At 42.6% G+C, this 12,853-nt stretch overlaps 1 protein-coding gene and 1 non-coding gene across 5 annotated transcripts in view; both read left to right on the top strand.

The window, feature by feature from the left end:
- The first annotated feature begins 7,691 nt into the window (after positions 1 to 7,691).
- trnae-cuc (transfer RNA glutamic acid (anticodon CUC)) lies at positions 7,692 to 7,763 on the top strand. The gene has a single exon. It is a non-coding gene; the product is annotated as a tRNA-Glu (tRNA).
- Positions 7,764 to 11,031: 3,268 nt separating this feature from the next.
- Positions 11,032 to 12,853, top strand: part of LOC133555842 (uncharacterized) — a 31,514-nt gene continuing 29,692 nt past the window's right edge. For 3 of the 4 annotated variants that reach the window (XR_009807411.1, XR_009807410.1, XM_061905254.1), the window contains exon 1: positions 11,033 to 11,483. Coding sequence is in view for 1 of the 4 variants with exons in the window: in XM_061905254.1 (XP_061761238.1) it covers positions 11,219 to 11,483 (265 nt within the window). In the remaining 3 variants the exon portion in view is untranslated. Of the gene's footprint in view, positions 11,484 to 12,853 lie in introns of all 4 variants that reach the window. The other variant, XR_009807412.1, reaches the window with a different exon arrangement.

The raw sequence follows: 12,853 nt of genomic DNA, 5'->3' as shown, positions 1-12,853 counted from the left end.
CACAGTTGTCGGTGTCATAAGTGATTGGAAGTACTTCACCAGATGTCAACTGAAAAAAAACCTTTACTGGACGCTCAACTAGCAACCATTCAGCATTTCCATGGTCAAACAAACTGATGCTTACTGTACATCCGAGCTGAATTTAGTCTCAATATTGCCACCGTGCCAGAAGACCTGAGGTCCCAGCTCTTGGACTGACAGCAGTGGTTCTTTACCGTCTTGGAGGTACCCAACCCCACCAGTTTCATATGCGCATTCACCGAACCCTTCTGTAGTCCATCCACCCATTTTCTACCGCTTATTCCCTTCGGGGCTGCGGGGGACGCTGGTGCCTATCTCAGCTACAATCAGGCGGAAGGCGGGGTACACATTGGACAAGTCGCCACCTAATGGCGGAGCCAACACAGATAAACAGACAACATTCACACTAAGACCAATTAGTGTTGCCAATCAACCTAGGTGTGTCATGTCTTTGTGATCATCCATCCATCCATTTTCTACCGCTTATTCCCGTTCGGGGTTGCGGGGGGCGCTGGAGCCTATCTCAGCTACAATCAGGCGGAAGGCGGGGTACACATTGGACAAGTCGCCACCTCAAGGCAGGGCCAACACAGATAAACAGACAACATTCACACACTAAGGCCAATTAGTGTTGCCAATCAACTTAGGTGTGTCATGTCTTTGTGATCATCCATCCATCCATTTTCTACCGCTTATGCCCCTTTGGGGTGACGGGGTACACTCTGGACAAGTCGCCATCTCATCGCAGGTCTTTGTGATCATGTTCTGTTTAGTTATGTTCTGTTTTGTTTTTGACCCCATTAGTTTTTGCGCACCCTGGTTTGTTTTAGTTTCCATGACAACCGTTAGTTTCACCTGGCTCATTTGTTTGGACTCACGCACCTGTCAATAATCACAGCACTATTTAAGCCTGTAGTTGCCAGGCAGTCAGCCAGTTTTGGTCTATGTCTTAGTTTTTCCTCTGCGTTTGTCTTTAGTTCCTGTCAGCACTCTTATTTTGGTTCTGTTTCCTGTTTGTCTCCCTGAGTGCTGTGTAACCCTCAGCTGTGGCTGATTGGCACCTGGCCACACCTGGGATCAATCAGTGTCGTGTCAATGTCATTTTCTACTTGTCATTCCTACTGGTCGTGTGAATGCAGCGTAGCGGTAAGCTATATTTGGTAGATGTTTTGTAGCTTACTGTTTTTTGTTCCCTGCTTCCGATTAGTTTGTTCATAGCCCTTAGTTTGTTACATCCGCCCGCAACGTGAATGTTTTAGTGCAGGCCTGGGCACTTATTTTGATTCTGGGCCCCTAGGGGCTGGTATATCTATTTTTAGTAACACTAATACAAAACCTCACAATAATGTCGGAACACTTCAGAAAACCACTGTCAGTAACTACCGTTGGTCGCTGCATCTGTAAGTGCAAGTTAAAACAATACTATGCAAAGCTAAAGCTATTTATCAACAACACCCAGAAACGCCGCCAACTTCGCTGGGCCCGAGCTCATCTAAGATGGACTGATGCAAAGTGGAAAAGTGTTCTGTGATCTAACGAGTCCACATTTCAAATAGTTTTCGGAAACTGTGGACTTTGTGTCCTCCGGACCAAAGAGGAAAAGAACCATCCGGACTGTTATAGGCGCGAAGTTGAATAGTGTCACGTAGGGGGGGTTGCAGCTCACTGCGGGGTCGTTCTCCCGGAATGCAGAACGGACAACTCCGGATGAAAGCGTGCAGGTAGGAGATTATTTATTTATCGCAAATACAAACAGATACAAACAGACAAAAACAAAACAAAAGGGATGCGTGCCGATCGCACGGGAAGCTAAGGTAACTTACTTAGCACAGGAATCATTTAAGCTGAGGAAACCACTTAGCACAGGAATCATGAACTCGGAAACCGGAATACCAACATAACTGTTGCGATTACAAACAATGAAGCCACGAAGAGTGACCGGAAAAGGCAGGCTTAAATAGAGTCTCTGATGAGCAACAGGTGAATGTCCCAAACGCAAAAGGCAGGTGAAAATCGAAGTAACCATGGTGACTAAACTCAGGAGGTGCACAAACAGGAACTAAAGGAGTCCAAAACCAGCAGTAAACACAAAACATGATCCGGACCACGGATCATGACAAAAAGCCAGCATCTGTGATGGTATGGGGGTGCATTAGTGCCCAAGGCATGGGTAACTTACACATCTGTGAAGGCACCATTAATGCTGAAAGGTACATACAGGTTTTGGAACAACATATGTTGCCATCCAAGCAACGTTATCCATGCTTATTTCAGCAAGACGATGCCAAGCCACGTGTAACAACAGCGTGGCTTTATAGTAAAAGAGTGCGGGTACTAGACTGGCCTGCCTGTAATCCAGACTTGTCTTCCATTGAAAATGTTTGGTGCAATATAAAGCCTAAAATACCACAAAGGAGACCCCGGGCAAAGTACAGTACAAGTTAAAACCCTACTATGCAAAGCTAAAGCTATTTATCAACAACACCCAGAAACGCCGCCAACTTCGCTGGGCCCCGAGCTCATGTAAGATGGACTGATGCAAAGTGGAAAAGTGTTCTGTGATCTAACGAGTCCACATTTCAAATAGTTTTCGGAAACTGTGGACTTTGTGTCCTCCGGACCAAAGAGGAAAAGAGTCATCCGGACTGTTCTGAGCGCAAAGTTGAAAAGCCAGCATCTGTGATGGTATGGGGGTGTATTAGTGCCCAAGGCTTGGGTAACTTACACATCTGTGAAGGCACCATTAATGCTGAAAGGTACATACAGGTTTTGGAGCAACATATGTTGCCATCCAAGCAACGTTATCCATGGACGCCCCTGCTTATTTCAGCAAGACGATGCCAAGCCACGTGTAACAACAGCGTGGCTTTATAGAAAAAGAGTGCGGGTACTAGACTGGCCTGCCTGTAATCCAGACTTGTCTCCCATTGAAAATGTTTGGCGCAATATAAACCCTAAAATACCACAAAGGAGACCCCGGGCAAAGTACAGTACAAGTTATAAGCCTACTATGCAAAGTGAAAAACATTTATCAACAACACCCAGAAACGCCTCCGGCTTTGCTGGGCCTGAGCTGATCTAAGATGGACTGATGCAAAATGGAAAAGTGTTCTGTGGTCTGACAAGTCCACATTTCAAATTGTTTTTGGAAACCGTGGACGTCGTGTCCACCCGACTAAAGAGGAAAATAACCATCCGGATAGTTATAGGCACAAAGTTGAAAAGCCAGCATCTGTGATGGTATGGGGGTGTATTAGTGCCCAAGGCATGGGTAACTTACACATCTGTGAAGGCACCATTAATGCTGAAAGGTACATACAGGTTTTGGAGCAACATATGTTGCCATCCAAAATAACGGTATCATGGACGCCCCTGCTTATTTCAGCAAGACGATGCCAAGCCACGTGTTACAACAGAGTGCGGGTACTAGACTAGCCTGCCTGTAGTCCAGACTTGTCTCCCATTGAAAATGTTTGGCGCAATATAAAGCCTAAAATACCACAAAGGAGACCCCGGGCAAAGTACAGTACAAGTTAAAACCCTACTATGCAAAGTGAAAAACATTTATCAACAACACCCGGAAACGCCGCCGGCTTTGCTGGGCCTGAGCTCATCTAAGATGGACTGATGCAAAATAGAAAAGTGTTCTGTGGTCTGACAAGTCCACATTTCAAATTGTTTTTGGAAACCGTGGACGTCGTGTCCACCGGACTAAAGAGGAAAAGAGCCATCCGGACTGTTCTGAGCGCAAAGTTGAAAAGCCAGCATCTGTGATGGTATGGGGGTGTATTAGTGCCCAAGGCATGGGTAACTTACACATCCGTGAAGGCACCATTAATGCTGAAAGGTACATACAGGTTTTGGAGCAACATATGTTGCCATCCAAGCAACGTTATCCATGGACGCCCCTGCTTATTTCAGCAAGACGATGCCAAGCCACGTGTTACAACAGAGTGCGGGTACTAGACTGGCCTGCCTGTAATCCAGACTTGTCTCCCATTGAAAATGTTTGCCGCAATATAAAGCCTAAAATACCACAAAGGAGACCCCGGGCAAAGTACAGTACAAGTTAAAACCCTACTATGCAAAGTGAAAAACATTTATCAACAACACCCAGAAACGCCTCCGGCTTTGCTGGGCCTGAGCTGATCTAAGATGGACTGATGCAAAATGGAAAAGTGTTCTGTGGTCTGACAAGTCCACATTTCAGATTGTTTTTGGAAACCGTGGACGTCGTGTCCCCATACCATCCGGACTATTCTGAGCGCAAAGTTCAAAAGCCAGCATCTGTGATGGTATGGGGGTGTATTAGTGCCCAAGGCTTGGGTAACTTACACATCTGTGAAGGCACCTTTAATGCTGAAAGGTACATACAGGTTTTGGAGCAACATATGTTGCCATCCAAACAACGTTATCATGGACGCCCCTGCTTATTTCAGCAAGACGATGCCAAGCCATGTGTTACAACAGAGTGCGAGTACTAGACTGGCCTGCCTGTAATCCAGACCTGTCCCCCATTGAAAATGTTTGGCGCAATATAAAGCCTAAAATACCACAAAGGAGACCCCGGGCAAAGTACAGTACAAGTTAAAACCCTACTATGCAAAGTGAAAAACATTTATCAACAACACCCGGAAACGCCGCCGGCTTTGCTAGGCTTGAGCTCATCTAAGATGGACTGATGCAAAATGGAAAACTGTTCTGTGGTTCGACAAGTCCACATTTCAAATTGTTTTTGGAAACCGTGGACGTCGTGTCCACCGGACTAAAGAGGAAAAGAACCATCCGGGCTATTATGAGCGCAAAGTTGAAAAGCCAGCATCTGTGATGGTATGGGGGTGTATTAGTGCCCAAGGCTTGGGTAACTTACACATCTGTGAAGGCACCTTTAATGCTGAAAGGTGCATACAGGTTTTGGAGCAACATATGTTGCCATCCAAACAACGTTATCATGGACGCCCCTGCTTATTTCAGCAAGACGATGCCAAGCCATGTGTTACAACAAAGTGCGAGTACTAGACTGGCCTGCCTGTAATCCAGACCTGTCCCCCATTGAAAATGTTTGGCAAAATATAAAGCCTAAAATACCACAACGACTGTTGAACAACTTAAGTTGTACATCAAGCAAGAATGGAAAAGAAATAAATTAGTCTCCTCAGTTCCCAAACGTTTACAAAGTGTGGTTAAAAGGAAAGGCCGTGTAACAAAGTGGTAAAATTGCCCCTGTCCCAACTTTTTTGCAATGTGTTGCTGCCATTAAATTCCAAGTTAATAATTATTTGCAAATAGTTTCTGAGTTTGAACATTAAATATCTTGTCTTTGCGGTCTATTCAATTGAATATAAGGATTAGCAAACCATTGTATTTTGTTTTTATTTACCATTTAAACAACGTGACAACTTCCCTGGCTTTGAGTTTTGCGTGTTCATCTTTTGTTGTTGAAATATGCAAAAGCAAAGCTGGCCGTCACATGACCGAGGGCGTTATGGACATTTTCTGGTCCGGGGGAGCGAGCAGGATGAGACCTCTGCCCCCAAGAAAACAGTCTGTGGGCCGCACGACTCCCTGGGGTGTCTGTTATTTGGAGAGCAAACTTCAGGAGAGCCGCAAGTCCAAGAGAGGATCATTCGCGAGGAAACATTTTCTGAATAAAGTTGCAAGTGCAACATTAAGAGAAAAGTGCTTACACAGTTGAGCTTTAACACTTTTTTCGTGTTACATTACCATAAAGGGTGAACAGGAGGTTTATTAGTCTTATTAAGGCCGAGCATTAATTAGGCCGTATGCAAATGACATGTGTTGTCTTTTGTGGTATTTTAAGTGTTTGTCTGAGCCTCAGACAACATTGGGGCTCAGGTCTGCAGCGTACAATAGGAACGAGGTCACATGACTCATTATTAAATCAACATAAAAATCAACATAAAAAACACAATATACACTTACAATTAGTGCACCAACCACAAAAACATCCCTTTTTCATGACAAAAACGTCCCTTTTTCATGACAAATAATTTTTTTTTTTTAAATGATAAAAAAGGATCACATGATTTATTCTAAAAATATCAGATTAGCACTCGCATCCAAAATGAGAAGTAAAATCAAGCCCAAATCAGTGCCTTTTTTTTTGTGAAAGAGCGTACATTTGGTGATTTGTCGCCCTCTTGCGTCTATAACAAGAATAGCATGTTAGTATTGGGTACATAGAATGATAAATTATAATACTAAGAGCTTTATTTTTGTATAGTAGGCTATTACTGAAGTTGTAATTATGAGTGTATTGTATCAGAAAATATCTCAGTTTTGTCAATATTATGATAAGCAAATTAACCTTAATGGATATTTCAACTTTTTTTGAGATTTCAGATCAACACTCGCAGCAAAATCATACCTAAATATTGTCCTTCTTAAAGGGCGTTTATACAGTGATTTGTCGCCCTCTTGTGGTTATGATGAGAACAGCATATTAATATAAGTGAGTAGGGTGCTTTGAATAATAAACGGTAATACTATGAGCTTTCTTTTTGTGTATAAGGCTTTTACTGAAGTTGTAATTATTAATGTATCATATCAGACAAGACCTCCCTTCGGTAAATATTATAAGTACGTTAACCATGAGACTATTTCAACTTTCTTTTAAAATATCAGATTAGCATTTGCATCCAAAATGAGAAGTAAAATCACGACCAACTCAGTGCCTTTTTTGTGAGAGTGTATAAATGTTGATTTGTCGCCCTCTTGTGTTTGTATTGAGAACAGCATATTAATGTAAGTAGGGTCCTTTGAATAATAAACGATAATACTATGAGCTTTATTTTTCTATAATAGGCTATTACTGAGGTTGTAATTATGAGTGTATTGTATCAGAAAATACATCAGTTTTCTAGATATTATGGTAAGCAAATTAACCCTATTGGATATTTTAACTTTCTTTTAACATTTCAGATCAACACTCGCATCTAAAATCAGAAGCAAAATCAAGCCTAAATATTGCTCTTTTAAAAGGGCGTCTATACAGTGATTTGTCGCCCTCTTGTGTTTATAATGAGAACAGCATAATAATATAAGTAAGTAGGGTACTTTGAATAATAAACGGTAATACTATGAGCTTTATTTTTGCATAATATTCTACTACTGAAGTTGTAATTATGAGTGTATTGTATCAGAAAACTGTGCCAGGCAATAACCCCGGCTGTCAAATGGCGTACATACGGTGATGTGTGCCCTCTTGTGGTCATATTGAGAATAGCATGTTAAATGAAGTAAGCACGGCACTCAGAAAGATGAACCATAATAATATGAGCTTTATTTTTGTATAGTAGTAATTATGAATACATCACATCAGGCATATCTACACTCTGTAAATATTATGATAAGCATGTTAACAATGACACCATTTCAGCTTTTTTTTTAAAACATCAGATCAGCGCTTGCATCCAAAATGAGAGCCTTTTTGTAGAAGGGCGTATGTGATTTGTCGCCCTCTTGTGTTCACAATGTGAACAGATGTCGTGACAAAAAGGTACGGTGCTTTGTAAGATAAACCCATCCCTCCATTTGATGATACCGTTTTTGAACTGTATCATTGTTACATATTTATGTCACAATTATCGGTAGGCACTCACTCATGTATGATAGAAACAAATATATATAAATGGTCGCACGTACTCATGTCCCTGGTGGTCTAGTGGTTAGGATTCGGCGCTCTCACCGCCGCGGCCCGGGTTCGATTCCCGGTCAGGGAACTACCTTTTTACAAGTAGGCCCGCAAAAGTTTCTGTCTTTATTTTTGCGTATCATTTACTACGTAAAAAGGCTCAAATATTATAAACATAGGCGCCCACACCCCCCCGCCACCCCAAAAGGGAATAAGCGGTAGGAAATGGATGGATGTTATAAATTGTTCAAGATGCTACATTCTAAGGACCTCGGAATTGACTTAAAATTAATTTGAGAATGGGTGTCGTCTGTAGTGGACATCTGTATTTGGTACTAACCCGAAAAAGATCCGGAAGAGGCAGGTAATTATCGGCCGATAGCATTGAGTTCAAATTTGGGGCAAAGTTATGGAAAAAAATATTAATGAAAGGCCAGTCTTTTATTTAGAATCAAAATAAATAATAAAAAACTACCAAAGTGGAATTTCAAAAGCAAGAAACACACAAACGATCCAGCAGCGCAGCCGGAAGAGGAAATTAGAAAAGAACAAATAAATAAATAAGGTATCATTCGAATACGAATCGAATCGTTTACGTTGTGCGATTCGATATCGATTTTCATTTTTTTTAAATCTATTTTTTATACATTTATTTAATTATTTTTTTAAATTTTTTATTTTATTTATTTATTTTTTTAATCAATCCAACAAACTACTACACAGCAATACCATAACAATGCAATCCAATTCCAAAACCGAACCTGACCCAGCAACACTCAGAACTGCAATAAAGACACAAACACGACACAGAACAAACCAAAAGTAATGAATCAGAAATGAATATTATCAACTACAGTATCAATATTAATTATAATTTCAGCATAGCAGTGATTAAAAATCCCTCACTGACATTATCATTAGACATTTATAAAAATAATAAAAAAAGAACAATAGTGTCACAGTGGCTTACACTTGCATGGCATCTCATAAGCTTGACAACACACTGTGTCCAATGTTTTCACAAAGATAAAATAAGTCATATTTTTGGTTTGTTTAATAGTTAAAACAAATGTACATTATTGCAATCAGTTGATAAAACATTGTCCTTTACAATTATAAAAGTTTTTTTTTTTTTAATCTACTACTCTGCTGGCATGTCAGCAGACTGGGATAGATCCTGCTGAAATCCTATGTATACAGAATCCTTTAGAATCGGAAAAATATCGTTTCTGAATCGAGAATCGAATCGAAAAAAATCGATATATTATCGAATCGTGACCCCAACAATCGATATTGAATCGAATCGTGGGACACCCAAAGATTCACAGCCCTAGTATCATTGCATTGGGGCGGCTGCGATAGGCTCCAGCGACCCCGAACGGGACAAGCGGTAGAAAATGGATGGGTGGATTGGAGGTATCATTGCAATATTTTTTGACGTTGAGAAAGCTTATGACATGTTGTGGAAACAGGGGGACACTCCGCAACCTTGTGGACAGCCCTCCCAGAAGAGTTGAAGCTGCAATAGCTGCAAAAGCCTCCGCTTGAGATGGTTTCCTCGCTGCTGTCTTGGATCCGCTTTGAACTGAACTCTGGCGGCTGTGTTGGAGCCACTATGGATTGAACTTTCACAGTATCATGTTAGACCCGCTCGACATCCATTGCTTTCGGTCCCCTGGGGGGACATCTGAGGTCCTCTCCAAGGTTTCTCATAGTCAGCATTGTCACTGGCGTCCCACCGGATGTGAATTCTCCCTGCCCACTGGGTGTGAGTTTTCCTTGCCCTTTTGTGGGTTCTTCCGAGGATGTTGTAGTCGTAATGATTTGTGCAGTCCTTTGAGACATTTGTGATTTGGGGCTATATAAATAAACATTGATTGATTGATTGAAAAGTGGGTTGTGCAGCTCTTTGAGACACTTGTGATTTGGGGCTATATAAAAAAAAAGATTGATTGATTGAGTTTACAACCCCCTGGGATTGTTTTGTACTGTTTTTATTATATTATTTCTTTCACAGTATCATGTTAGACCCGCTCGACATCCATTGCTTTCGGTCCCCTAGAGGGGGGGGGGTTGCCCACATCTGAGGTCCTCTCCAAGGTTTCTCATAGTCACTGGCGTCCCACTGGATGTGAATTCTCCCTGCCCACTGGGTGTGAGTTTTCCTTGCCCTTTTGTGGGTTCTTCCGAGGATGTTGTAGTCGTAATGATTTGTGCTGTCCTTTGAGACATTTGTGATTTGGGGCTATATAAATAAACATTGATTGATTGATTGATTGAAAAGTGGGTTGTGCAGCCCTTTGAGACACTTGTGATTTGGGGCTATATGAAAAAAAATGTTTGATTGATTGATTGAGTTTACGGGGCGGTTTAGCTCGGTTGGTAGAGTGGCCGTGCCAGCAACTTGAGGGTTGCAGGTTCGATTCCCACTTCCACCATCCTAGTCACTGCTGTTGTGTCCTTGGGCAAGACACTTTACCCACCTGCTCCCAGTGCCACCCACACTGGTTTAAATGTAACTTAGATATTGGGTTTCACTATGTAAAGCGCTTTGAGTCAATGGAGAAAAAGCGCTATATACATATAATTCACTTCACAATTCACTTCACTACAACCCCCTGGGATGGTTTTGTACTGTTTTTATTATATTATTTCTTTCACAGTATCATGTTAGACCCGCTCGACATCCATTGCTTTCGGTCCCCTAGAGGGGGGGGGGGGGGGGTTGCCCACATCTGAGGTCCTCTCCAAGGTTTCTCATAGTCAGCATTGTCACTGGCGTCCCACTGGATGTGAATTCTCCCTGCCCACTGGGTGTGAGTTTTCCTTGCCCTTTTGTGGGTTCTTCCGAGGATGTTGTAGTCGTAATGATTTGTGCAGTCCTTTGAGACATTTGTGATTTGGGGGCTATATAAATAAACATTGATTGATTGATTGAACCAACCGGTAGGAGGCCACGGGGAAGACCCAGGACACGTTGGGAAGACTATGTCTCCCGGCTGGCCTGGGAACGCCTTGGGATCCCCCGGGAAGAGCTAGACGAAGTGGCTGGGGAGAGGGAAGTCTGGGTTTCCCTGCTTAGGCTGTTGCCCCCGCGACCCGACCTCGGATAAGCGGAAGATGATGATGGATGATTGATTGAAAAGTGGGTTGTGCAGCCCTTTGAGACACTTGTGATTTGGGTCTGTATAAAAAAAATGATTGATTGATTGAGTTTACAACCCCCTGGGATTGTTTTGTACTGTTTTTATTATATTATTTCTTTGATTATATGAACATTTTTTTATATTACGAATAAAGGTTTATAAAAAAATAAAAAAAAGATAAACAGGAAGTGCGAGGGAGATACCGGCTATGTGATTGGTTCAATCGCCGGAAGTACACAACAGTGGCTACATCCCCTCGGCTAACGTTTTGTGTTTGTTAGCTTCATAAACCACACAGTTTGTCGTCATTATTGTCACTTTTATTTTTTTTTTAAAAAGGCGTCAATGTTTCACTTAATGTTATGATACGCGCTTAAGTTGGGCGGGTAAAAGACAAATGGCGTACAAGCTGTCCCTCCAGTCCAAGCTGTCCTCCATCATGGAGGCGATGGCCACCTCCGCCCTGGCTCAGGTCGTCAAGGCGGTGGACGAAGATGCGGTGGAGCTGCGCCTGGAGGTGTCTCGGCTCCAGACTCTCAACTCGGCCCTGGCGGAGAAGGTCGACGAGCTGGAGTACGAGCTGACGGCCGCCAGGGATGACGCCCCCAAGCTGGGTAAAAGTCACCGAACCGTCGCGATCCAGACAGACGCCGATTCTGACGGTACTTTTCATGCACGTGTGTCAGCTTCTCTGAAATCAGAAACAATAAACCGACAGAATCATACAACGTGTAGGTTAGAGGAATGTTTTTCAACCACTGTGCCGCGGCACTATAGTGTGCCTTTAAATATTGTGTGGTGTGCCGTGGGAAATGATGCTACTTCACCTACAGGTGCTGGTCATATTATTAGAATATCATGAAAAGGTTGATTTATTTCATTAATTCCATTTAGAAAGCCAAACTTCTAGAATGTATACATTCATTCCAAACAGACTGATGCATTTCAAGTGTTTTTTTTGCCAAAAAGGAGATGATTATAGCTCACAACCAATGAAACCCCTAAATTCAACATCTCAGAAAATTAGAATATGGTGAAAAGGTCAGATATTGAAGACACCTGGTGCCACACTCTAATTAGCTAACTAACTCAAAACACCTGGAAAAGCCTTTCAATGGTCTCTCGTTTTTATTCTGTATGACACACAATCAGGGCTTCACTGTGGTGTGGTGGCCTCTGCGGTGTTCCACGCCATCGTCCGCTAGGGTGGAGGGAGCATGGCCAGAGACAGGAGCAGACCCAACAAAGCAACCAAGAGAGCCGACTCCACTCGCGGCCGCCAACCAACTCTCGGCCAGTGTCCAGTTCGGTATTATACAATTTATGCAACATAAATGACGTTTATGCCTGCATTTTGCAAGTAATTTAGTAGCATAACGGATTGCTCCCTTTAGCTGCATTAATAGCCACCTAGAACAAGCAGATTTTTAGAAATCTAAAAAAGACTTTTGTCTTTTTGTCTCTCATAAGGATTGTAAACGATTCCAACAAAAGTGCAGTTCTGTTTTAAGTGTGTGTGTGAAACGCCCCTTCTGAATTTATTTTAAATTAAACCTACAAATGTAAATGTATTTTTGTGGACATTAAGAACCGGGTATTGTATTAAAAAATAAATTATAAAAAAACTGATGGCTTCACGGTGGCAGAGGGGTTAGTGCGTCTGCCTCGCAATACGAAGGTCCTGCAGTCCTGGGTTCAAATCCAGGCTCGGGATCTTTCTGTGTGGAGTTTGCATGTTCTCCCCGTGAATGCGTGGGTTCCCTCCGGGTACTCCGGCTTCCTCCCACTTCCAAAGACATGCGCCTGGGGATAGGTTGATTGGCAACACTAAATTGGCCCTAGTGTGTGAGTGTGAATGTTGTCTATCTGTGTTGGCCCTGTGATGAGGTGGCGACTTGTCCAGGGTGTACCCCGCGTTCCGCCCGATTGTGGCTGAGATAGGCGCCAGTGCCCCCCGCGACCCCTAAAGGGAATAAGCGGTAGAAAATGGATGGATGGCACACAATCATGGGGAAGACTGTTGACTTGACAA

The sequence above is a fragment of the Nerophis ophidion genome, linkage group LG07, assembly GCF_033978795.1.
Source record: "Nerophis ophidion isolate RoL-2023_Sa linkage group LG07, RoL_Noph_v1.0, whole genome shotgun sequence".
NCBI lineage: Eukaryota > Metazoa > Chordata > Actinopteri > Syngnathiformes > Syngnathidae > Nerophis > Nerophis ophidion.
This window is presented reverse-complemented; position numbering and strand designations above follow the sequence as displayed.